Source organism: Podarcis gaigeae, assembly GCF_964106915.1.
Source record: "Podarcis gaigeae genome assembly, chromosome: 8".
Classification (NCBI taxonomy): Eukaryota; Metazoa; Chordata; class Lepidosauria; order Squamata; family Lacertidae; genus Podarcis; species Podarcis gaigeae.
The window spans coordinates 59,382,025-59,408,972 of NC_139684.1; the positions used below are offsets into that span (position 1 = coordinate 59,382,025).

Sequence of the window (26,948 nt, forward strand, 5' to 3'; positions counted from 1 at the left end):
GTTCTTAACCCAAGGTACTATTTCTGGGTTATCGGAGTCTGTAACCTGAAGCATATGTAACCTGAAGCGTATGTAACCTGAGGTACCACTGTATATATATCAGCATGTAAAGACCAAGGGTCTCCTCCAACATCCGCACCGCACCTCCCAGTCTCCACAGAAGTCTTTGCAAACAAAGTCCCGACATTGATTGAGATGGGAAGGTCAGGGAGAGGGGATGGAACTGTGATGGAAGTGTGATGCGTTGTGATGAGGGTGTGAGATCTGCACCCAATCCCCAGCCAGCAGATGTTCTGTTTCACTCCTCCACTGGCTCCAGGGAAAACAACAGCACGGGAGGCATAAGCCACTGCCTCACCTTTAAAAGTCATATCACCACACTCCTGAGGGCACCTGTTTCTTTCCTCTCCTGTGCAACAGAATGGCTGTCATTCACTACTATGGAAGCAAAAGAGTGTTGCACAGGAAGAGAGGGAGAGACATTGTCCTTTCAACCCGAGTGCCTGCAATGTTCAGGCCCTCTGTGCTCTCCCTTCCCATCCTAATGACAGACATCTGACTAGCGCATAGACTGAACAGAAAAAGAACAGTGGATTCTTGCTGCGTGGCAACATTTCCCCCAAATTAATTCGCCATATAAACTCACCTTAAGTTAACATAAGAAACCCCCCCCCCCCCCCCGATTTGGATCTATCCAACACCAGCTACTCAACACTGGATGAATGACAGAAAGTCAGTGACACAAAATGTCCCCACTGTTCTTATTTGCTGGGGAACGGATACGTACGTTATACTGAAAACTGTTACATGAAATAGCAACAATACACAAAGAAAAAATGTAGCTTTAGTCCAACCACTGCCATCCTGAACCTGATGTTAATTATCAGCCCCACTGGCTTAGCCATTCTGGCCAACCCTGGCTCTCCACCTCTTGGCTTGAAGAGAGTCTGTGAATTTTAGGGGCCCACCACCAAGTAGGCTCCTCCACCAAGGCAACTTCACACCTACCTAAATGATGGAAGGATGCTGTCGTAATAGCACCAGGTGGCTGTCAGGTAGGCCCGGCTGACATCCGTTGAGTAGAGGCGCCACGCAGCCTGCACCAACCGGGACGAGGGGGATGGGGGTGCGGAAAGAGAAGGGCATGTTCTTTATGCACTGTTTGTTTTCCCCAGTGGTCATCTCATTATTGTTACTGATTGACTCTGTCATTTTTAAATCAAGGTGGCTCACGAAGATATCACAGTATAACAAGATAAACAAGATATACATCTCCCTCCTTCCCTTTCTTTCTTTGAAACCATCAATTAACAGCATTAATAACAAGTACAACTTAACGTCTAGTGAAGGATGATGACTGGACATTAAACAAGAGAAGATGCGGCTTCGGGAGGAAATGATCAACATATGTTTGCAACAGGAGCTGGAAACCTGACTTTAAGAACTTGTATTAAATTGAAGTAATTTGGTCTGATTTGTAACAGTTTGGAAAAAACAAAAACATTTTTTTAAGAAAAAATGAATAGCAAATACAATGAATACAACTAAAAAACAGAATTATGATTGTTTGTTTGTTTGTTTGCTTTTTAAAAAAAACGAAATAGTGTCCCTATATTTATAAGGCAATCGGAAGTGGTCTAATAAGGATGGCCATTTTCAAAAATGTGCTGTGGGTGATTTACTGGAGCCCTGAAGCTAAGTGATCATGAGAGACTCAGAAAAGCAGCCAGGAAGGGACTGTATAATGGGATATATTAGAGCTTTCCTAGTCCCTTGGGAGAAACTACAGTTAAAAAAGACATGCAAGATAGACTCCACCTCAGCATTGTTACAGGAGATAAACAAGATAAGAGTAAAACCACCAAACTGCAACAAAAACACAGCAGTTTAAAACTGCAACTGGGACCATCTTTGTCTGCATACACAGCATACGTTCAAAGCACACCCAAATCCTGGGAACCGTAGTTTGTTAAGGGTACTGGGAATTGTAAATCCCTGAAGGGTGAACTACAATTCCCAGGATTCTGGAGGGGGGTGTGTGGATGTGCTTTGAATGTATGGTCTCTACACTTCTTTTTCTAATACAGAAGACCAGGTATATTCTCACCCACCAACCCAACCTGCATTTGGCCAGACGTTGTTGGAAAAAGGATACTGGATTTTAAAGGTAAATCTAGAAAAAGCTTCACAGGGAAGGAATTGCACTATTGCTTTGGTAGAAATGGGGCCAAAATCTGCTGCCTTTTACCCCATAGATGTCCCAGGCAGCAATCTTTGCAAATCAAGACAAAAGATTCCCTCTCCATTTATTTATTTATTCATTTATACTTGCATACTGTAATGTAACAGAATCTTTAAATGGTCCACACACAATGCAAGCGCCATTTCCCTCCTTTACTTTTCAGAGCAACTTGCCCCCTCCCTTCACAGAAATATGGTCTCACTTTACATGGGCACCAGTGGCAGTTGTGGTTCTATTACAAAACTGAAACAGTACCCGTGGTTTGAAGCTATGGTTAAGAGGGAATCTGATTTCTGTAAATCACAGAGGGCATCGCTGTGCATTTAACACGAAGCCGTGTTTAACGCTGGAAAATGAAGGGAGTGGTGGTGCTGGCCTGCATTCACAAAGCCTGCTTCTGATTTGCAAACCATAGCAAAAGGGGTTCTGCTGTATGGGGCAATGGACAAAGGAGCTCCCCTTTGTGTCCCATTCCACATACAGATATGGACCGTATTTCTCCACACCTTCAGGTAGATGGTCATGTAGAAACATTGGAAGCTGCCTTGCGATGTGTCAGATTATTGGCCCATCTAGCTCAGAACCATCTCAGAATTGACAGCAAGCTCTCCAGGGTTTTAGGCAAGGAACTTATCCCAGCCCTACCTGGAGAAGCCGAGGATTGAACCTGGGACTTTTTGCATACCTTAGGGGGTGTGGGGCAAGTCACACAGTGTATTCAGCTCTGTGCTCCACAACATTGGTGGGGTTGACCCAGCTGGAAAGTCACATCTGCCTGTACCATCACATTGTTGTGAACTGGCTTTAGACACTGTACTTCCCAGTCTAACACAGAGGCCCTCTGTAAGGTATGCTTTGTCTCATCACACATTTCAGTATTAATCTGTTTCAGTTGATCAGATGCCTCAAGTATGAGACGCTCAAACCCATAGACAGCATTTGGGGCAGAGGCAGGGGGACAGGGCAGAGAATAGGGCTGGAGCCTAAACCAGAGGATTTAGGGCTGGAGCCTAAACCATAATCTTCTCCCAGGAGTCCTCAAATTACAGCAGCTCAATATTCTGAGATGTTTCTCCCAAATCGTTTCCCATTTATTTCTGGGGGTGGGGAAATGCTCTATAGGGAATTATTGTGGATGGGGTGGAAGAAAGTGGACGGCCATATCACCATTTTCCATCTGCTCCAGAAAGCAAGGCCTTCTGAATTGGCCGGCATTATCAGGTGGGGAAGGACAGAGGAGCCCTTCTTGGGAGCAGAGGGGGCAGAGAGCTGTGTCCTTGCGATTGCTTTGTGTGCTGAAACAATGAGTGCGTTCCCCTTTTGTCTCGCTCAATGTCCATTTCCAGCTGTTCCTCGTCGGCCTTTCAGCGAATGAAAGGCAACTTGGAGTTGCATTTAGCAGTGGGGCAGCAGAAAATCTGACAGGAGGAGATGGGAGGGGCAGGAGGGGTCCCCTTTGTCACAAGAGTCCTCTGAGCCAGAGAGATAACGCAGGAGTCAGAAGCATCACCTTTCCAGCAACAATGGGAAGGAAACAATCTAGGCACAAGGCTAAAACACCAGGATTTTTGTTCTTTGCCCCAATGGCAGGTTCTATATTATAAAATGCAGGGCAGATGGAGGGACAGCCAAAGAAAAACTGAATTGGAACTGGGTCTGAGCATGCAACATGGGGAGGGGAAAGGGGGCCAAGAAGGAGGTCACAGATAGAACAAGGATGAAAAGGGAAAGGACCAGACTGCAACACTGGGCTTCTTGGGGAGGCAGGGCAGGATATAAATTTAATAAATGATATTATTGTGCAGGGGAACCAGCCAGGGGCATGCCAGATCTTGTTGGACTCCAACTCCCATCATCCCCCTGACCACAGGCTGTGCTGGCTGCAAGGGCTGTGGGGAGTGGGGCAGTTACTGACAGTCAGTGTAGACAATATTAAGCTAGATGGGCCAATAGGCTAAAGCCTCCAGTGTTTCTATGTTTCAAGTAAAAAGCTGCTTCTTATGTGAAAAATAATAATATACGTAACCATGGGAGATAGGCCATCTATACCCAAACCTCTTGGAGGACTTGGAGGAGGTTTCCTGGCTAGCTTTAGCAGTTCTTTTTCCCCCTTTGGATCCCACTTTGATGGGGTTAACATGCAGAGCTCATAGGAAAACCAGAGTCCTGGGAAAAGCTGAAGGGATTCCCACCCACCCCCTTTTCCTATGACATGCTCAGCTATTGTATTTAAGCAAGAGAAGGGGGCTGGAGTTGCATTTTCTTTAAATAGGGCTTCCATTGTTCTTCCAACTGGCAGTGGCTCTCTGAGATCTCAGGAAGAGAGAGGGAGACTTTCTTTCTGAGCCCTGATGAGATATTTTTATCCAGAGAGAGTGGTGACTGAACCTGGGACCTTAGGCACAATATTGGACTGCGATCTGGGACCCCTCCCACTTGACCATTACTCTACTAGCAATGATACTTAGGGCTTGCTCCATGCTTTCTAGGCATGGGGCGGAGTGGTTTTTCATTTGCCCTGCTGCTTTCCCCAGGAAACCCTGCTGTTTACCACTGAATCTGGCAATGTGCAGAAAACCCAATTGCCGTTTGTTCCGATTCAGTGGAAAGCAATGGGACAAGTGGAAATTTGTGTGAGCCCTTGTTCCCACTGTCGTCAATTTTCCAAGGCAGGCAGAGTAACGTTTTCCCCAACTCAAGATCCGTTGCCATCCGATGCTTTGCCACTAAGCTGTGCCCCCCTTTTGTGCCAAGGAAAGCTCCACTCTGTGATCCATGCAAATTTGCTTACTTTCTCTTATTTTGCATAATGCATTGTCATATTGTTTGTCCTGGGGAGGAGCTATATTACTTTAAGAAACTGCTGCTCAGCCTTACTTTTTTTTCCCTCCTCCCCACCCGTCCCTCCTTCCTTGTGTGCCGTGCCTTTTAGCTGATTTCCATAAGCAACTGCGAGAGCCTAAAGAGCAGGGTAAAAATGTTTCAAGGGGATTCTTTATTTGAGATTCCAGCATTGCAGGGGATTGGACTAGATGAATCTTGGGGGTCCCTGCAACTCTACCATTCTGTGATTCTAAATAAGTAACACTTCGTTTCTTTGGGGGGATTATTCTAGCCATTCCATGAGGTGTTGTCAACACCCTTCCAAGCATATCCCCACAATTACAAGGGCAAGGATTTGGCTATCACAAACAAAGAAGTGGGGGGAAATCCCAGGATCACAGCCCACCCACAGAGCTGGAGAAGGGCCTTGCGGCAAACTCTTCTCTCCTTTCTATCCACCTGGATCAAGTTGGCCGCTGGTGTCCGTCTCTTCTCAAAATGCTTCTGCCGATGTTGCTCTTGAACTTTGAGAGCAAACCCCGAGCCCAGGATCCCCTGTGTGGAAAAGAGAAATGGAGCCAGAAAATAGAGGTCAAGGCCTAATTTCGGAAGAGGAGCCCCATCAACTGCTTGGAAAAGCCCACCAGCCCACCTGCTTGTGCCAGACAAGGGCATTGGTGTCTCCTCACTTCCCCCTACCCACCAGTCTGCCATCCCTGTTAGCCTCTCCCCCAGGTCTCATTGGCACCTACTTACGGCAGGTAGAGCAAAGAAGGAAATGCCCAGAAGGGCAAAGCAGGCTGCCAACACCCGGCCCAGCCACGTCTGTGGGGTCTTGTCCCCGTAGCCAATGGTGGTGAGTGTGATCTGAAAGCAGAAGAGGAGATATCAATACAAATCGTTTGCCATCACCCTACCTTCAACCTGGCAGCTTCCAAAGGTTGTCGGACAGCAGCCCTCGCAAGCCCTGACCATTGGGCATGCTGGCTGATGGGAGATGTAGCCCAACAACATCTGAGAATAGAATAGAATTAAGGAGTTGGAAGGGACCATGAGGGTCATCTAGTCCAACCCCCTGCAATGCAGGAATCTTTTGCCCAACATGGGACTCAAACCCACAACCCTGAGATTAAGAGTCTCACTCTCTACTGACTGAGCTATCTCAGTCAGGATGACTGGCTAGGACTAGGCTGGCATCCTCTCAATGCACGTCAACTTCTGGTTCCTTTACACGTTCCGAGGGTGCAGCTGAGAGGTACACAACACTTTTCATTTCTTAACTTCAGTTCATCACAAAACTGAAAATAAAACCGCCGGCACCATAATACTGTTACAAACATCTACGGAGTCATTTGAAATACGGTGTCCTGTTCTGGTTGCCTCACCCCCAGTTGGATCTGGGCAAGGTTCAGAAAAAGGCAACCAAAATGATCATGGGGATGGAGCAATTCCCCTATGAGGAAAGGTTACAAACATTTTGAATTTTTCAATTTAAATAAAAGGTGTGTAAGTGGGGGTGGGGAGCATAGTGTGGCAAAAGAGAAGGTCTCTCTCTCTCTCTCTCTCTTAATACTAGAACTTAGGAATATTCAATTACCGGTAAGCTAAATGTTGGAAGATTCAGGACTAGCAAAAAGAAACCACTTCTTCACACATTACATAGTGAAACAATGGAATATGCTCCTACAAGAGGTTGTGACGTCCACCAACTTGGATGGCCTTAAAAGGGAATTAGACAATTCCATGGAGGATAAGGCTGTCAGTGGCTACTAAGTATGTCGGCAATGTACTACATTCTGTGCATTATGCACTGGGCATTATGCCTCCCAATGCCAGTTACTGGAATTTCACATGGGGAGAGTTGCGGCTGTTGCTTTCAGGCCCTCCTTGCAGGTTTCCCATTGGGGCATCTGGTTGGCCATTCTTAGAAAAAGATGCTGGACCCCTCTGGTTTTTATCAAGTACAGTTGTACCTTGGAAGTCGAATGGAATCCATTCCGGAAGTCTGTTTGATTTCCAAAACGTTTGAAAACCAAAGCGTGGCTTCTGATTGGCTGCAGGAAACCCCTGTAGGGGTCTTTTATGTTCTTATTTCCTCATCAGTTTCCTTGGCTTTTTAGCAAAGTCCTCACTCTGTGTGTGTGTGTATTCCTAATACACACATTTTCGTTTGCAGCTTTGCCTAATGTACAAATTTTACCAGCCATTTCCCTTAACATAGTTGTGTTTTTTTTAATTCAACAAGATGTACGTATATATACTGCTTAAAATAAAAAAGCTCTAAGCTGCTTACATAAATAGCATAAAATATTCATAATAAAAAAGTACACATCTGGGTAGGATTGCCTAAATGAAAGTGCTTCTAGCAGGCTTTAAAAAAATACAACAAGGGTACCTGCCTAATATTAACAGGAAAGGAGTCTCAGAAATTAAGTACTGTCACACTATATGATGGGTTCCTTGTAAGTGTAAGGGTGAGCATTAAACAGTACATGTAAAAGGGCAAGCTCAGCATCTTGCTTCATTCATGTATATTTTTATGCACACTTTCCCTTAATATATGCATTTTTGCACCCATCTCTTTGGTTGGCATTACAAATTCAAAGAAGTGTGAATTTCAAAGGATTGCTGCCATTTGCTTTGTTATGGGAAGCATGAATTAAAGGTAAAGGGACCCCTGACTTTTACCTTTAGTCATGGCCGACTCTGGGGTTGTGGCACTCATCTCGCTTTATTGGCCGAGGTCATGTGGCCAGCATGACTAAGCCGCTTCTGGCAAACCAGAGCAGCACACGGAAACGCCGTTTACCTTCCTGCCAGGGCGGTACCTATTTATCTACTTGCACATGACGTGCTTTCGAACTGCTAGGTTAGCAGGAGCAGGGACCGAGCAACGGAAGCTCACCCCGTTGCGGGGATTCGAACCACTGACCTTCTGATCGGCAAGTCCTAGGCTCTATGGTTTAACCCACAGCGCCACCCGAATTAGGCAGCTTCATATTAAATAGCAAAATGAAGTCAATTTCTTTCCCCTCCCTAGACTATGGAAGATATTCTCTGCACTCAGTCGTACCCACCCCCTGCATCTTAAGAATACAAGACAGACCTTTCTGGACCAGGCCAATGGCCCCTCTAATCCAGCATCCTGTTCTCACAGTGGCCAACCAGTTGCCTGTGGGAAACCCACAAACATGACCTGAGCACAACACCACGCTCCCCACTTGTGATTCCTAGCATACTGTCTCTGACAGTGGAGGGAGCGCATAGCCTGGTCCTCCACATATCCTAAGCACCCAGCATGCTCTCAACAGGTCAGTTGGAACATCTCCCCACAAACTTAACTTCTTCTCCCTCCCTGCCCATCCCAAGACGAAAGAGCAGGTGAGATAGAAAAGATGTCTAACTTACCGTACCCCACCAGAGTGAGTCTGCATAGGTGAGAAAATCTTTGTTGGTATCTTTCTCTGCCAGGTAGACAAGGAAGGAGGCGAAGATGAGGACCAGGAAACCGATGTACCAAGCTGTGATCAGCTCCTGCCCACACAAACACACACACAAAAGTGAACTTCAGCAAGTAACCTGAAAAGGAACTTGGAGCAAAGCAGTCCTAGCTGAAGACATAAAAAGCCGGCTGGAAAACCAAAGGAATAGGTCACAGAGTGCAAGATTCAGGGGCTCTTCTACCCAAACAACAAAAGCCGCAAGATGACTGGTGATTCTCTGGAGTCATTCAATGTTTCTCTGTGGAGCTCTGAAATCCACACAAGGAGATAGCAGCATGCTCAGGGGAACCTTGAGCTTTGCAGAAGTACAGTTTTAAGAAAAACAGCCTCCCAAAGAGACACACCCACTCCCCAAACCAGCCTAATGATGACTGAGCATGCTAAGTGTCCACAAAAAGTTGAATGTCACTTAAAAAGGAAAACGGAAAACTGGGCAGATGGTGAGTGGAATGCCCTGCTTGGTTTCTAATTGCTTCTAGTCTCCTGGTGGAGGGGTTGGCTGGCTGGCTTGGACGCCACACATAATCATTCCCACTAGAAGATGAGAAGGCCACTCTGATATATAGTCCATGCCAGTTCTCTCTATTTAGTTCTGTTCCATTTGGAATTACAGTGGTACCTCGGGTTAAGAGCTTAATTCGTTCTGGAGGCCCGTTCTTAACCTGAAACTGTTCTTAACCTGAGGTACCACTTTAGCTAATGGGCCTCCCGCTGCCGCTGCACTATTTCTGTTCTCATCCTGACACAAAGTTCTTAACCCGAGGTACTATTTCTGGGTTAGCAGAGTCTGTAACCTGAAGCGTATGTAACTCGAGGTACCACTGTATCTTGCTTTGTTTTCTAACTGCAACATTTTTATCTGTTTTTATAATTGTGTGCTATATTTTTGGTGATTTGCCCTGGGACCTTACAGGGAAGGGCAAGTGAGAAATATTACAAACAAACAAACAAACAAATAGTGATCTTATTGAGAGACCACGTGGTCTCCTGGAACTTCGTATAAGCTTTGCTGCTTTACATCATTGCTTATTCAGAGAGGAAGCAGACGCGCTGAGAGGAGGGAGGGAGAAGAAATTTAATCTCTGCAACTGACAGACCCAGTTTTCTGTCACCAAAATTTCTTTTGGAACAGAATGCAACTATCACTCAGATTAGGCACTTCTTGAGATTTTGCAATGCCCCCAAAATGTGCACACAAAAGATGTACTATACATTTTCTTAAAAAGGAGGAAATACAGCATTTATTTTATGAAAAGCATACAAAAATGTGCATTTTCGGGGAAGAAGAATACATGTACAATGCAGAATATGTACAATTTAAATGTAGAAATTTTTGTGCTTTCTATTTTTAAAAATCTGTGAAACCTGAGATGGGACAGACCTTTGATTGGGCAACAGCAAAATGCCATAGAATGGAAACAGGTTTATTCATCTGCCTCTGATCGAGAACCCCTGATTTTCCAAAAGTTGATGATTCAAAAAATTTTCAGTCTCATAGTCATCCTCAAAAAGTTTTAAAACCACTTTCCGCATAGGAAGCAGTATGCTCTGAATACCAGTTGCTGGCAACTATGTGTGGAAGAGTGCTGTTGTATTCAGGTGCTCCTTGTGGGTTTCCTGTCTACATGTGGATGAGAATAGGGTGATGGACTGGCTAGGCCTTTGGCTTAATCTGGCAGCAAGAGTCTTCTTGAAGACAAATGAGAGGCTGAAGGTCTTTAGGTCTTTGCAGCGCTGGAACTGAGCCTCCTTCTTCCCACACCTCAAACATGGCCACCCCCACAGTGTGCTTTGTACCTTCTATTTTTGCCTCAGGCTCCCAACTCACCTTGCTGTGCGCATAAACCACTGAGCCCAGGAGCTTCCAGGTGCCACCGCGCCGGTCCATGCGCACCATGCGCAAGATCTGTAGGAAGCGCATGCTGCGCAGTGCCGAGGTAGCAAAGATGTTCCCCTGGGTGCCAGCAGCGATGACAGCCAGAGAAGCAATGCAAACAATGAAATCTGGAACAGAAGAAGGAAGGGGAAAGCAAGCATGATCCAGGGCCCAAGGGGTCAGACCCCTGTGTGTTCAGCAAAAACCCTCTGCCTAAGTGCAGAAGCTGGTCACCTGAAGCACCACCAAGGATTTGCAACTGGGCCAAAATTACACACAGAGAGAGATTCATAGGATGCTTATGTTCTAATGGGGCGGTAGGGAAGCACACATCCTTGAACTTTGAAAAGTCTTTAAATTATTTGTATAAAAATGTGTCCCTGGGGCATAGGAAGCTGCCTTATTTTGAGTCAGATCACGGGTCCATGTAGCTCCATACTGTTGACACTGACTGGCAGTGGCTCTCCAGAGGCCTCTCCCAGCTCTGCCTGGAGATGTGGACAATTGAACCTGAGATCTTCTGCATGCGAATAAGATGCCCTGCCACTGAACTGCAAGAGCAATTCAAAGCACCTTGCAAAATATAAAAAACAGACATGAAAATAATAATAATTCAGTGTAACTGTCTAACTAAAAGCTGCATCAATAAATAAGAACCCAAACAGCCAAAAGTCAAAAGCAATTACTTAACCTGAACTATGGAATCAAAAGCTTGTTTTAAAAACAGCATCTTCAGTTGTAGGCAGAATAGAAAGAAGGAAGATGACATACGGTAACCTCTTGGGGCAAGGCGTGCTATGCAGTGACACTGCTGTGAGACTGGGGCAACGGAACTATTTTAAAAGTTCTCTTTTCAAAGGGTTACACAAGCTCTCCTGCAGCGAAACAAATAAGACTATGCAATGCATGCAGTGCTCAGGACTTCCAGTAGGTGGCATACAAGGCTGCCCTTGGTGAAGAGAACTTGATAGCTCAGCAAAAAGTAAGAAAAATTTGGGTCTCTAAAGGACAAAGCAGGGCTTGAGATAAAGGCCACCCAGAGCTCTTTAAGAACTGCAGTAAAACAACTTGGATGTCTTTATTCAAATCATGAAGAAGGTATTAAAAACCTTCTGTGAAAGGGGAAGATAAGGTCTATATGGCTTAAGATCACCTGTATCTAGGATCTCACTGTTTCTGGGTGCTATTCACCTTTGGAGCCCTTAGTAGCCTGAGACCAAGATCCCTGAAAAATCATATTCTCTTATATATACCTGCTGTAAGCCTTAGATCTTCAGAGGCCTTGTTCCAGGTGCCCCCACGTAGGGAAGCAACAGGCTCAGGCTCAGGGGCTTTTCAGCGGTAGTAGCTGAGCCGTGGGACACCCTCCTAAGAAAGGACCATCTGATGCCTGCCTTGCTGTCTTTTTGGAACATTTTTATTCCTTTTTAACAACCTGCATTATATATATATATATATATATATATATATATATATATATATATACACACACACACAAATATACAATTTTAGCCTTTTCAGCCACTGTTTACGAGCTGCATGATGCACTTTTGAATTGTCTATTATGATTCTCCTTTCTTCCAGAAAATGAATTTTATGTTGCAAGTTGGGTTATTCAAAAAATAAAATATAGTAAAATAAAGTAAAATAAAATAAAATATGAAATTGTCTTTTTAAATTGTATGTTACCGTTTTATTCACACTACCCCAAGAACCATGTTGCTGGCTAGCCTTGTATCAGCGGTGGGGAATTAGATACAGGCAGAGGGCCCCATCCAGAACTGGTTCACCCTCTGTGGACCATTTTTGATGGGCAGGTTGGGGCCACCTATCTGTCAATTACCTGATGTCACATAGCATCCCCTGGCTCAAAGTTCAGGCCACAGCAGCAGGTACAGGCTTATATCTGATCTCAGCACATCACTAAGATCAGAAATGAAGCTCTGTTTGCTCTTTGAAAGGCAGCAGTTACAGAATTATCTCCTGATCTTAGTGCAGTGCATATCTGAGTGCTGCACCTGATGTCTAGTGGCTAACAGGTGGGTGTGGTTTACACATTTGGTGCAAAGATGTGGTCCAGCTGTGCATGCCTTGTCCCATTGCTATGTCTCTTCCTGTGACTCCTCCTTCTCTCCTGGCTGCTATAGGGCAAAACGAAAGGCGTACCTATGACACAGAAGGGTTTCCGGGCAAATCGAAAGCGTCCCTGCCAGCCTCTGTAGCGGCAGCAGCAGCCGGCTGACCAGACCCTGATGATGTATTCCATGCCAAAAACCACAATCATGACAAATTCCTGCAAAGGAGGAGAGAGGAACAGAAAAAAATCAGGTGGGGGGTTTTGGAGAGGGAGGGGCGGAGAGGGGTAAACCAGGCAGGAGAAAGCTACCAAATACTTTTGAAATTACTCTCCATTAACAGTAATAGTAAGAACCTGCCCCCCCCTTTGTGTGTGTGTGTGTTGAAAGCCACCCAATAAGCAAACATGTGGCTAAATTTAAAATCAATAAAGGAACATGCTTCTTCACACTCATATATTGTATTTAATAAAATATTTACACCTCGCCTTTCAGGACAACTGTACCATAAGACAAGCTACACCTCCTCCCACGAAAGCATATTAAAGACAGCTATTGAACCCCCATAAAAAGGAAAAATAAAACCAGAGCGAAGCAACCGTCTTTCATAACACACAGTTAACTTACAAAATTTGCTGCCGTAAAAATTAAGAGAGAGCTGTTAATTTGGAAGACTTCAAACAAACTCATGATAATGTGTTTTATGGCTGCGGCTGCTGCATTTTATAATTCAATATTGCATTGTTGTAACCTTAATTTGTCACCATGGATGTAACCTGGTATTATCCTTGTAATCTAATATTCTATTGTTTTAACCTGGGACCTCACAGTAAAGGATGGGCAAGGAATCTAGTAAATAAATACCTCTTCCATTACTCATGACAACTAAAATGGAGCCTCCATGTTCAAGAGACATTCCTGAATGTCAGGCCCAGGGAATGAGCCGCAGGAAGAGGCCCCCGCTTAATGGCTTCCCAGAGGCATCTTAACAGGCTGGCTGAAATGGGACATAGGACCAGGTGGGGCTTGGATCAGACCAGAAGTCCAGCTAAGAGATTCCTCCTTATGCGACTACCAAATGTCAGTTCAAGCCACGCAGAATGAGACCTCTCTTCCCCCCCCCCCGTAGTTTCCGCCGCAGCCCAGTGACCAGGCCACCTCGGCAGGCCCCCGTGGACCCCACAAGCAGAAATTAGAATCCGGAAAGGGCAGGGTGGCATAGAGACCTGCTTTCTAAATATAAATGTCCTCATTGCAAATCATTGATCCCTCTCCCAAGCAAAGGCCAGACCTCAGATAGCAAAGGATCTCTTCTGGAGAAGGTGGAGGAAGTTGGTTTACACTGATGCCGCAAATTCACTTTTGAATAGATATTTGGGGGACGTATTATGAGAGCTTCAGCTGCAAAGCCACTTGTCAGCACCAGCCTGCTTGGCCTATTCGTTGGAACACAGGAAGCTGCCTTATACAGAGTTGGACTATTGGACCATCTAGCTCAGTACTGTCAACACTGACTGGCAGCTGCTCTCCAGAGTTCCAGGGAAAAAAGTCTCTCCCATCCCCACCTGGTGCTGCCTGCAAAGCAGAGGCTTTCACTGAGCTACAGGGGAGTCTGCTCCAGGACACCCTTGTTTCAAGCCAAGGAATTGCGGCAGCTGTTTCCATGTACAGCTGAGGTATGGAGCCATGGTTTCTCATGTAACTGAAAAAACCCAACCTTTTATCCATAAAGTTAATCACTGCAGTAGGGACATAGGAATCTGCCTTACACTTAGCTAATCTGCCTGTCAGGTGGTGAGGTGGTTGCTCACGAGTAACCAGGCAGGACTCCAACCTGTCTTTAGCAGATTTTTATTGTGCAAACTATTTACAGTGCAGAACCACAAAGTTCATGTCTGTCTTAGTCACTTGCAGATTCCGGGAGTGGCCCCTTCCGGTTTCTCCCCCAGCATAAATACTTAGACACCCCAAATCTCCACCTCCCCTCCTTACGTTTCACCCCTCTGCTCAAACTGGGCGACGGAAATGGCGTGCCTGTTTCCTGGCCAGCCGGGCTAGGTGAGCCGCTTGGGCTCTCAGTAGCATCTTCGAGCCCTCCCCTCCCCTCGCTCAGCTTCCCCCTTCCCCCTCTGCTCCACTGGAGGTGTGGCTTTCCCCACAGTTGGACAAGGAGCTGCTCCTCAGAAACCTTGGAGGGTCTCTATATGCCCCTGCCTCCCTCCCCTGTCCCGATGGCAGTCCCCTGACACTGCCTTATAGCAAGCCAGACCCTTGGTCCACCCAGCTCAGTATTGTCAGCGCTGGCGGCCAGCAGCTCTCTCCAGAGTTTCTGATGGGGAACATTACCAGTCCTTCCTGCAGACACCAGGGACTGAACCTGGGGCCTTCTGTGCACAAAGCAGGGGCTCTGGCACTGAGCTCTGGACCTTGCCTTTTGCTAAAGTAAGATTCCAGCCCTCGTGGTTCCAAATAAAGGGATGGTTTAAATAGGAACAAAGGAAGATCCCTTCTACTGTGTCAGACTATTGCTTCATCTAGCTCTGTACTGTCCACACTGACTGGCAGCAGTTCTCCGGGGTTTCAGCTGGGGGCAGATATTGCCAGTCCAGAGATGCCAGGGTTTGAACCTGGGACCTTCTGCACGGAAGACAGATGCTCTGCCAATGAATTATAACCCTTCACTCAGAGATGGCAGCTTCACAAGCCTCTCCATCTTTCCTGGTCTGAATGGAAAGCCAGCGTGGCGCTTCAGCACCCTTGCCCAGGAAGCCCGTATGAGCTTGCATCCCTTTCTTGCACCCTTGGAGCGCTAGTCAATAAGGGCAAGTTTTCCCGCCGTGTCAGCTTTGTCCTGCCTCGTCGCCTCCCTTTCCTTTCTTTCCTTTTTCACAAACAAGCCCCTATTTTGCTTACTAGAGGGAAAGTCACACGGACCTTCTTAATTTAGTCTCCATCTCAGTCAGAATTCCAGCGTCAGCTGTTTCTGACGGTTTGGGGGAAAGTTGCTTTTTTTAAAGATTCTTCTCGCCCACCCCCTCCCCCTGGGTTTGGTCGCCCTTCCCTCTTCCCCAAGTTGTCACCCGCCTTTTCCATACGGATAAAGTTCACCACCAGGACAGCCGGCTATGAGAAGATGAATCTTGCTACCAAATCGGACCAAAAGATCCAGCTAAGCTAGCATTATGCACCCAGAATCCTCCAGGAAGCCCACAAGCAAAGCATCTGACTGGTACCGGCCCTACCATTAGGCCAAACGAGACAGCTGCCTCTATTAGTGGAGCTTTGGGGCGGTAGAGGCCACTCCCTGGCTGTCCTTCCAAGTCCTGTGGTCGTATCCCTCTGTTGGAGGGCAGACTTGCAAACACAGCAATGGTAGCTGGTGCTCACTGGGGTGGAAGGCAGGGAGGCCAACAGCAGGTGGCGCCAGAGGAAATGTCAGGCAACTGTCCCCATCCTCATCCTCCTCCCCACCACTGAGTTCTGCAAGAGCAACACTGAGACCCAGGAGGAGGAAGCTGACAGCCACTGCTGCCACCACCTGCAAAGTTGCAAGGCAGGAGGCAGGAAAGTAGATGTAAGTTGAGGTTGGTGGGGCAGTGCTCCCCCAGTTGCCCTAAAGGACAGCCTCCATTGCTACACAGCATGTCCCAACCCCCTCCTAAACTAGTCTGTGGCCTCAGGGGAAGCAGAGGATACCTTTCCAGTCATCAGTGTGGAATAATAATAATAATAATAATAATAATAATAATAATAATAATTTATTATTTATACCCCACCCATCTGGCTGGGTTTCCCCAGCCACTCTGGGTAGCTTCCAACAGAATATTAAAATACAATAATCTATTAAACATTAAAAGCTTCCCTAAACAGGGCTGCCTTCAGATGTCTTCTAAAAGTCTGGTAGTTGTTTTTCTCTTTGACATCCGGTGGGAGGGCGTTCCACAGGGCAGGTGCCACTACCGAGAAGGCCCTCTGCCTGGTTCCCTGTAACTTGGCTTCTCGTAGCGAAGGAACCGCCATAAGGCCCTCGGCGCTGGACCTCAGTGTCCGGGCAGAACGATGGGGGTGGAGACGCTCCTTCAGGTTTACTGGACCGAGGCCCTTTAGGGCCATTTAGGGAATTAAGGTTCAGTTACTAGGCCAGCCAGCTGCTGTAGGTGGAATGGAGAGGGGTGGCCTCATTTATATATCGGCTTATTGCATTTGCACATGGTGACACACATGGTTCTCCCCTGCCTCAATTAATCCCCACAACAATCCTGCAAGGCAGGTTAGGCTATGAGGCAGTGATTGGCCCAAGGTCAGCCAGTGAGCTTCTTGGCTAAGCGGGGATTCGAACCTTGGTCTCCCAGGTCATAATCTGGCACTCTAACCACTACACCACCCTGGAACTCCTTGGCCCCTGCTCCTCCCCACCCCCTTCATTCCTTCCACTGCTGGTTTACAGAGAAAGGAGGAGAAGGAGGAGAAGGAGGAGAAGCAGCAGCAGCAGCAGAAGGAAAAGAGCCTTCCAGGGCTTATGAGGCCTGCCCCACTGAGACACGACCTTTGGAAGGTGACCAGTGATGCCAACCTCTGATTCCAGAGCCAGTGTGGTGTAGTGGTTAAGAGCGGTGGACTCGTAATCTGGTGAACTGGGTTCGCGTCCCCGCTCCTCCACATGCTGCTGCTGGGTGACCTTCTCTGAAGTCTCTCAGCCCCACTCACCTCACAGAGTGTTTGTTGTGGGGGAGGAAGGGAAAGGAGAATGTTAGCTGCTTTGAGACTCCTTCGGGTAGTAATAAAGCAAGACATCAAATCCAAACTTTTCTGCTTATTCTTCTTCCTTTCCTGGGGCAAGCAAACCAAGAATGGTGGGAAGGAGCTGCTACCACCCTCTTGGAGGGAAGGGAATGGAAGTCCCCAAGTCCCTTCCTTTACAAACTTGGAGCTGGCCCTGTAGCAAAGCCACCTGAAGAGAAAGGATTGCAAGACCAAGGGCAGGGAGAAGGGATTTGCAAGAATGAAGAAGACTTAAGATGGGCAGACAGGAGAGCAAGACAGATGAGGAGGGGGCCAGAGGAGCCCCCCTTACCAGGATGAAGAGACACTGGTTGGCGAATTTGTGATGCTCTGGGATGGTTGAAAACACAGACAGGACCAGACAGCTGAAGACCAGGAGAAATCTGGAACAACAAGAGGAGGGGGACACAGATTAGCTCGGGCTGGCAATGGCACATACCTCTGACACTGTTTTCTTCCTCTTTCATAGAATCATAGAACTGGAGAGTTGGAAGGGACCCCCAAAGGTGCTCTAGTCCAACCCCCTGCAATGCAGGAATCGCAGCTAAAGCATCCCTGACAGATGGCCACCCAACCTCTGTTTAAGAACCTCCAAGGAAGGAGAACCCACCACCTTCCAAGGTAGGCAGTTCCACCGTCAAACAGCTGCTACCACCAGAAGTTCAGTCTAAGTCAACTCACTGAACTAGTCAGCAGACCCCACAACACATCCTGTACGTACTGTAAGAAAATAAGATACAAGATCAAATAACTCTATGGACAGGGAAAGAAATGCGGCAGGGTTTATTTGGCAAAGATTTTCCTCACTGTTTCAACACAGATTTAGAAAGTCGATGTAATTTTAATCTGTTTTGGTATTTTAGCTTTTGTATGTTTTAAGTTAAGGTTGCAAATTTTCTTGATTTTACCATCTTAACTTTTTGTTAATAGCTTTGAGGGTTGTTGTTTTTTTGCAATCAAGTGTATAAATCTTATGAAATAAAAAAATAAAATAATCTCCTGGGCTGGTTTTTCTCAAAAAACCCCTCTAAATGTACTGTTTTTATTATATTTTACTGTTTTGCTGTTTTATCAATAATGTTTTATTGTGTTGATATATTTTTAATCCACCACTGTAAAACCACTTTGGGATTTCTAAAAGTTAAAGTGTGTTTTTTTTAAAATAAATAAATAAATAAAATGCAACCATAATATATAAATGTTAAGGAGAAATGAATGGAGACTGGCAAGGCTGCCTTTTTTTTAAAAAGTGTGCATTTAGGATTACATTTATGCCCTGGCTTTCCTCCAAGGATATGAGAGTGGTGTGCCTGGCTCTCCGCCGCCTCCCCACTTTATCCTCTTAGCAACCCTGTGAGGTAGGGCGGGCAGAGGGAGCTTCATGAACCTTTGCTTTCCCCCTCCGCAGGTTGTAGTCTAACCACTACACTACAGAGCAAGGGTGAGGTCTTCTTTGGACTGGCCTATGGAGAGGGATCGTAGCTCAGGTTCCTCACCCAACGCCTACAATTAAAAGGGTCAGGTGGCGGAGGCACTGGCAGAGGAATGGGAGTGCGGAGGGAGCGGACTGCCCCTGGCACCACTTTTTCTGGTAGGGTGCCATTGCAGTAGCCCCCCTGGACACGAGCTGTGTACCCCCACACGCGCTGGGTGCCACGCCCCCACAGACTGCGCGCCACGCCCCCAGAACGCATGCCACGCCCCTGAGGGCAGTGCGTCATGCCCTAGGGATGCGTGTCATGGCCCTGGGGGGTGCCAGCCATGCCCCCGCCTGCTCTCTGCCCCTGGTAGCAGAGCATGCAGCTTCGCCACTGGGCAGAGGGAACCAGGAAGGCTCCTTTTGGAAAAGGAGGGCACGGGCTCACCAGGGAGCAGTGGAGCCCCGAGGCAGGCCATGCTCAAAGGGGGATGGACATAACTCACACTGGAGCTGCCATGTTTGAGAGCAGGAGAGTATGCTTGGCGCTTGGCCATCTCTTGGTCCAGCCAGACTTGGAGTCTGATCAAACACAGACCAGGTGGAAACTTGGAAGTGGAAGCTAAAATCCAGCATTCTCAGCAACCCTCTCCTCAGAAGGACTTCTCGCTGGGTCACAGCCCGTGGAAAACAGCTGGAGTTTCCACCTCAGGCACCAACAATTTAGAGAACCCTCAAGAACTTGCCACCAGTACATCTGACCAAGCTGCAGGTGGGAGGCATGGCCCGTAGGTGGCAGCATGGAGCAGCTGACGGAGCCTGGGAAGTCTCGGAAACCAGAGCTAGAGGCGCAACACTTTTTTGCTGCAAAATCTGGGGGATGAGCCATTGAACCGCCTAGCCACACACGCACCCCAAATGCCAATCTTATCTTAGTTTATTGAAGCCTCTCAGCTTCTTTTAAGAGAAATGAAGACGGAGACTTGAATTTGCAAACTTGAAAAGTTTTCTTCTGTCAGCAGGAGGTGCCACTTTGGAGCAATCTTCCTGCAATAGTAAAATCTCCCTGCAAGTAGAAGGCTAGCACATCAGGGGGGAGACGTTTTAGCCCACACCACCTTCTGGGCTAGCTTTCTAAGTGCAGGGATGTTTAACTACAGCCAGGGAAGTGTTCTAATATGCGATCCTTGCCCAGCACTCTACCACCTTAGAACTTTATCGCTTCCCCTCCCTTTATGTGCAAACCAAGTCCAAGACATGGCTACATCAGAGAAGAGAGACAAATACCTAATGACCAGCAGAAATCTCTGTTGCATCCAGAAAACAACCTCACAGATTTTTAAAGGCTTTTTTTGGAGGGGGGGGAGTGGTAGCTTAGTGGTAGAGCTTTGCATACAAGAAGGTTCCAGGTTTGATTTTGGGCACCTCTCAGTGGGGTTGGGAAAGAGCCCCATCTGAAACACTGGAGAGCTGCTGCCAGTCAGTGTAGATAATATTGAACTGGCTGGACCAATAGTCTGACTCAGGCAGCTTCCTACATTCCTAAGTTTCTAGCCTACAAAGATAAGTTAGAAGTCTGGGAGCAATGCAGGGTAAAATCTCCAAAACTGGTGAGTCAGTAGGAATTCCAGCAGTTGTGGAGGCTGGCACCAGAGCTCATTGCTCTAAGAGGAAAAAGAGCAAGCGAACGAAATATCTTCAAATGCCCATAATTGAGCTCTCATTTATTAAGGTGAAAAGTTTGTTTGCCTCTTCCTTGCTTGCAAGACTTTGCCCCTTTGAAAAATGACAAATAAATGAACGAGAGCTTCACCTATTTAACTAGAAGAAAATCAGAAGAAAAAGCTGTATCCTTGCGAATGAACTTACTACATTATGCAGACATTTTAGCGGCATTGTAACTTCCTTGTTCAGAAGGCTAAAGCTCTAGGGTTGCTCAGGGAAAACCCACTGCCAGCAAGCTCAGGACAGACAAAAGGAAATGCTTATTCACACAACACACAATCCAGGTGGAATTCATCGTTGCAGGGTGTGGAATAAGCTACCAGCATACGTGACAATAAAGAGGAGGGTCCCGAGGGCCAGGCAGAGAGGTATTGGGGGCCACTTTTGGTTCTGAGCCTGAGGGGCCCCTCCCCACTCAATTCAGCCACAGGGAGCCAAACCCTTCTGGTTGATCCATTTCCCAGCTATCCAAGGGGAATCAACAAAACCATTTTTACACATTGTCTTTCTTTCCCAAACAGCAACCAGGGAAAATGCTGATCTCAAACAAGCAGAACAAGAGACGCACACAGCCTGTAATATTCTGAGCACTATCAGAGTTGAGCCAGAATTTTAAATATTTAATCACTTATAAAAAGAAAGGGGGGGGGGACTTTGTAGCCATTCTCTGGGGACTGGTGAAAGGTAGCACTTTTGTGGTGACAAGGGGCTCAGAATCCCATTATTGCACTAATAACTGGCATGACTAGCAAAGTTTTTTGGGGGGAGGAGGGATCAGTCATGGCCCCTGAGGTCACAGCTGTGAATAAATAATAATAATAATAATCATCATCATCATCATAATTATCATAATTTATTATTTGTACCCCGCCCATCTGGCTGAGTTTCCCCAGCCACTCTGGGCGGCTTCCAACAAAATTGAAAAATACACTAAAATGTCACATATTAAAAACTTCCCTGAACAGGGCTGCCTTCAGATGTCTTCTGAATGTCAGGTAGTTGTTTATCGCTTTGACATCTGATGGGAGGGCGTTCCACAGGGCAGGCGCCACTACCGAGAAGGCCCTCTGCCTGGTTCCCTGTAACTTGGCCTCTCGCAGTGAGGGAACCGCCAGAAGGCCCTCGGAGCTGGACCTCAGTGTCCGGGTAGAACGATGGGGGAGGAGATGCTCCATGGAGTGTGGCAGCTATTCCCCATGCATGTCTTTCTGAATCATGCCATATTTGCTCTTGGAGAGACCTGCACTCTTTCATCTATTCAGAATTCCCCCATTAAGCTCAAAGCCTTCTTGGTCGGTTTCTCCATCAGTTCTCTGCCGTGCTTCAACCTCAAGCTTCTAGTCCTTATGGCAAGTCGGCAGTAGACTCACAGACCAAGCTGCTCATCAGCCATGCACAAACAGTCCAGCAGAAGCATGACAAGTCTTTTATTTTCGGCTGCCTGCCTGAGACTAGGGTGGGTGGGGAAATACAGCCGTGTCCAGCCAGGAGGCCACAATACAAACTTGATTGGTGGGTCACACGTAGAACACTCTACAAAGGAAGTTTAAGGCCCCCTGGCCAGGGGCTGCTGTGCTGAGGAGCAATTTAAACCCTGGCAAGTTTTGTCCATGCAGCATGCAAGGTAACCTTACGTGGAAAAGGACTCCACTCAAGAACAGCGCTTGGCATTTACTAAACTCACAAGTAAACCTTAGCTATCTAGGAATACAAGGCAAAGCCCCTGGGTCTGACAGTATGTACACACACTCCCCCTTGGCCTTGCAAGAGTGGATTCTCTCACTAGCTGAACCCAGAGTTTGGAATTCTTCATGTGGATGGTAAGTATTTCTCTTTGGCTATGCTTTTGCCCGCCAGACTGATGTCTCTTCCATACCCTCCAACATTTCTCCAATGAATGGGACGTCCATTACTACTACTACTACTACTACTACTACTACTACTACTACTACAACTACTAAATTTATACCCCACCCATCTGATTGGGTTGCCTCAGCCACTCTCAGCGGCTTCCACCATATATAAAAAAAACATAATAAAACATCAAACATTTAAAAAACTTCCCTATACAGGGCTGCCTTTAAATGGCTCGGGGGTCAGATAACTCCATAACCTCCAGAAATTTCTCCAGTGAAAATAGGGAAGTCCTAAGGAAAAGTGGGATATTCCAGGATCAAATCAGAAACCGGGGTGGCTTCTGCAAATCTGAGACCGTCCCTGGAAAATAGGGACCTTGGAGACATGGACGTAGCCAAAGTAGGGCAGGGAGGGGCAGCTGCCCCCCATCAAGAAAATTAAAGAAAAATACATAGCAAACTGAGGTTCTGCCCTCAACAAAAGGCCTGCCCCATAACAAAAATCCTGGCTACGCCCATGCTTGGAAGGTCTGCTCTTCTGCCCCCGATGTGCCGTTTTATTGCTGGGCAGCTCTTAGTTCTTTTAGCTGGCTGCTGTTCTTACAGTCTCTCTCTCTCTCTCCCCCTCCCTCTCTCCCTCTCATGGGTGGATGGTTATTTTCTTCTTGTTTTCTACGCTGCTTTGGGTACTTTTTGAAGACAAAGTAGCATATAGGTTGCAAAACAAGCCAACAGCATTAAACTCCACAGAGCACCAGAGGCATCCTTTTGGTTCCAAACAAATGATCTATAAGCACAAGAGCAAGGGTAGGCAACCTAAGGCTCATGGGCTGGATGCAGCCCAATCGCCTTCTCAATCCAGCCCGCGGATGGTCCAGGAATCAGCCTGTTTTTACATGAGTAGAATGTGTGCTTTTATTTAAAATGCATCTCTGGGTTATTTGTAGGGCATATGAATTTGTTCATTCCCCCCCCCCAAAAAAAAATATAGTGCAGCCCCCCACATGGTCTGAGGGACGATAGATCGGCCCATGGCTGAAAAAGGTTGCTGACCCCTGCACAAGAGTCTCCCAAGCACTTCACAGGTAGCTTCAGATGGGTCAAGTTTATTTCTATTAAAAAACAACAACAACAACCCAATATCATTCACACACAATTTCTGACAACTCTGCTACAGAGGACAAGTTAAGTACAATCAGCAAAGTTTGGAAGTAAAACTTTTGCAGGCTGGGGGGCAGAAAAGCCAGCTGTGTGTTTGAATCCTCTCCCAAGTACATATGGGGGGGGGGTGGATAACAGACAACAAGGAAAGCTAGGGTGAACACTTCTCCACTGCATGCTAGAGTTCTCCATGCAGGGAGATTTCTTCTTGGGATGAGGAGTCAGACTCCTCTACAGCTGCAGCCTGAGATGGCACAGTCCACGAAACACCTTCGCTGCAGGACTTTGCAGGCTGCATGAACTCAGGAGCAGAGTTTGTGTAGTTGGAAACACGTGAGAGATACTAAAAGAATAATGAAAACAGCGAGTCCCATCCTTTTGGCCTTTTGGAAAACTTCTCAAGTTGGGCTGAAAAACTGGAGCTTGGGTACAAAAGACACGCAGCAAAGGATGTGAAACTCTCGCCCTGCTGCAGTCCGAGAGCAGGCGCCTGAAATGAGAAACCCGCCGGATCTCAATAGTGCCGATTCTGGCGGTTTCTAAAAACTGAATGAATGAAAAGAGAGAAGGAGCAAACAAGACCCAGTTGCCAGCCAAACATATCAATGTCTTCCAGTCTCTTCTGAGGAAGGAGGGCTTTGTGGTCACAGAATCCACACTCCTGGGGTGTGTGGGGAGAAGAGATGGCTCGTGCTGAAATTTGCCTGGCTTGGCCTCGGGAGGAAGATGTGTCAGACCACAGGGTGAACCAAAGGCTCCCTTCGAGCTTTCTTTTAAAGAGTGCTGCAAGACCCACAGAACCTTTAAGGCTTGCAATGCTTGGCTCAGATCAATGGAAGGATATGTGTCCTGCCACACAGGCTTTACAAAATTCCCTTGCTCCTGCCTCGCTCTATTCCAGCCACAAGCACTGGGCCCTAGCCCTTGCAACTGGCTGGCAGAACAAAGCCATTAGATTGCCAGTGACAGGGATGAATGTGGAAAACTTGGCCTCCCACTCTGGGTCAATGAACAGTAATGGCTAAAGCCCATTGGTAGGGTGGGAAGCAGGGAACCCAACAGTAGGTGGCACTAGAGCCATTGACAGGCAAAGCTAACTAATTCTGGTTCTGTCCCCCTCCTCCGCCCTGCTGTGTTCTGCAAGGGCAACACAGAGACTAAGGAGGAAGAGGAAGCTGGGAAGCAGGGCTACCTCTTGGACTGGTTTTAAGTAAGAATGGGGGCTGGTTGAGAGTGGAATGAGGTTGGTGGAACTGAACAGAAGCCACTGCTTGCTACACTTCATGCTTCTGTTATAGACTGCAGGAACCCCGGGCTGAAGAATAGCCACCTGGAGGTCAGACAGGTGGCTGTCAGAAAAAGAATAGACTTTTTGGTGGTGGCACCCAAATTATGCAACTCCCATTTTTGGGTGCTGCACCAAGTTCATCTTGTTCTGACATGCATATTAATGACTTTAAATGGTACTATGGATCTTTTCAATTGCCTTTTATGCTGCCTTTTGTTTGGGCTTTTAATTGTTGGCTCTTCGTTTCATCTGCCATTTATATCTGCTGTTTCTACTGCTGCTGTTTTGTCTTTGGTATATTAGCGTTTTACATTGCAAGCTGCGTCAATGCCATTCAATGAACGGTGGAATGTCAGTGCTACATATTAGAAGAAAAACAAAGAAACTCCAGACGTGGACTGAGAGTATCATGAGCCACCCAAAGACCTGGGGTTGGGCTGACACAGGGGCTTGTGACAATCAATAACACTTGCACCTTTTTTGCGCTGAACGGGAGAAAATGTTACTGTTTCATCTCTGAATCATGGCCAGTTGTTACATCGCAAAGTGACTTTGATCATTACTAATTAGAGGGGTAGAAATCTCCACAGAGAAACATTATACTGTCTGAAAGAACTGTTTCTCTCACCAATGCAGCTATATCCTCCAAAAATGGGCCGATTAAGAGTGTAAGCTAAGCTATTTCAAATCTTCCTCCCTTCTTTTATCCAAGCATCCTTAAAAGAAAAAAAAGGAGGGGAGGTGGAGTTGGCACAATTAGCAAAGAAATGAATAAAAGGGAAAACAAAGATTGCTGAAGACAAAGGAATGGGAACTGTGCAAAAATATTTTTCCCCGATCCAGCAATTCTAAATATGGCACATGGAAAGACTGGCCCACAAGCTTGCGTAACCACATGCAGAGACCATCCATCTCCCAGTGCAGCGCACTGCCCCCAAGACCCACAGGCAGCAACACTAGGTACATGCGTGTACGTGACAATTTGACAGCACTTGGTTTAAAGAAACAGGGGGGGGGGGGGACTCTCAGCTCCTACAAGTCAGTATGTCAGTTACCAGCTACACTTCGGATTCGTATCGGTTAATGCACAGCCAAGAAGCATTAGAGGACTGTCTCCTCTTGACGGCACCCAGTTCTCCTTTGCTGCTCAACAGGACACGGAAAGATGTTTATTAAATTGTGTTCAGTGCGGGGAATGTGTGCAGACAGAATTTTTCCTGCTTCTCATATAACTCTAGAACTCAAGATCATCCAATGAAACTGAGCAGCAGCAGTACAGCTGGAATATGGGAACTGCCTCCTATCAGATCAGACCTCTGGTCCTTGCAATGCAGTATTACCTACCCCAGGGGTGGGGTAGAGATTCTGGCCTTCCCGATGCTCAAGGAGGATACAAGTTCTACTCCAGCAAAATCTGGAGGGTCACAACTTCCCCAGCATTGCGCTATGCTGACCAGATACCTGATTTTTTTTTTTTTTTTAGCTAGAGATGCCTAGCAGCTCCATCCTGCAAGACATGTGGTTTACCAAAGAGTTAAATTGGCAATTAAGGCACAGGAACACAGATAGCTCTCTTATGCCAACTCAGACCATTGAGATCTATACTGTCTACACTGACTGGCGAGGGAGAGGAGAAGATATCCAAGACAGGAGAGGAATTGGAGAGGTGAGAGCAAGGAGGTGCAAACCAGGAGTAAATAGCTGTTGCATGGATCTCAGGTTTGTTTTGATTATGGGTGAGGGCAGAGGGGTTAAGCCAGGGAGCTTCTGCGTAAGATTCAATCACAAATGAGAAAATTCAGGTTGTGCAAATTCAGATTGTGCAATGGAGCTCTTAGACAACAAATTTCAATCCTCCACCCCCAAAGCTGACTTTTTCCGATAAGGAAAGTGATGGGGAAATTCCTTTGCCTGAAACGATGCTGTCTAATTTCCCCACAAACCAGTCAGAATAAATACTCAGGAAACAGCACCTATTGTCTAGCCTCCCTGAAAGCAGATCAGAACAAATGTTCAATAAACAGGTTGTCTGCAAGTGACCCCAGATGATTTGTTGAAGAAGGGGATTTTGAGCTGGGATTTACAAAGAGGAAGGCAGGCTAGAGAGAGAGACAGAGAGACAGACAGACAGACAGACAGACAGACAGACAGACAGGGATCATGTATGTGTTTGGGGGATGGAGTTCCAAACATAAAGGGA

At 46.7% G+C, this 26,948-nt stretch overlaps 1 protein-coding gene across 4 annotated transcripts in view; it reads right to left on the bottom strand.

The window, feature by feature from the left end:
• KCNQ4 (potassium voltage-gated channel subfamily Q member 4) overlaps positions 1 to 26,948 on the bottom strand; it is a 95,904-nt gene that overhangs the window by 18,841 nt on the left and 50,115 nt on the right. For all 4 annotated transcript variants that reach the window (XM_083751716.1, XM_083751718.1, XM_083751717.1 and 1 more), the window contains exons 2-8: positions 17,594 to 17,684; positions 12,611 to 12,737; positions 10,397 to 10,572; positions 8,474 to 8,599; positions 5,822 to 5,932; positions 5,525 to 5,620; positions 1,009 to 1,097 (exon numbers count right to left, since the gene is read on the bottom strand). In XM_083751716.1, the coding sequence (XP_083607842.1) occupies positions 1,009 to 1,097; positions 5,525 to 5,620; positions 5,822 to 5,932; positions 8,474 to 8,599; positions 10,397 to 10,572; positions 12,611 to 12,737; positions 17,594 to 17,684 (816 nt within the window). The remainder of the gene's footprint in view (positions 1 to 1,008; positions 1,098 to 5,524; positions 5,621 to 5,821; positions 5,933 to 8,473; positions 8,600 to 10,396; positions 10,573 to 12,610; positions 12,738 to 17,593; positions 17,685 to 26,948) is intronic.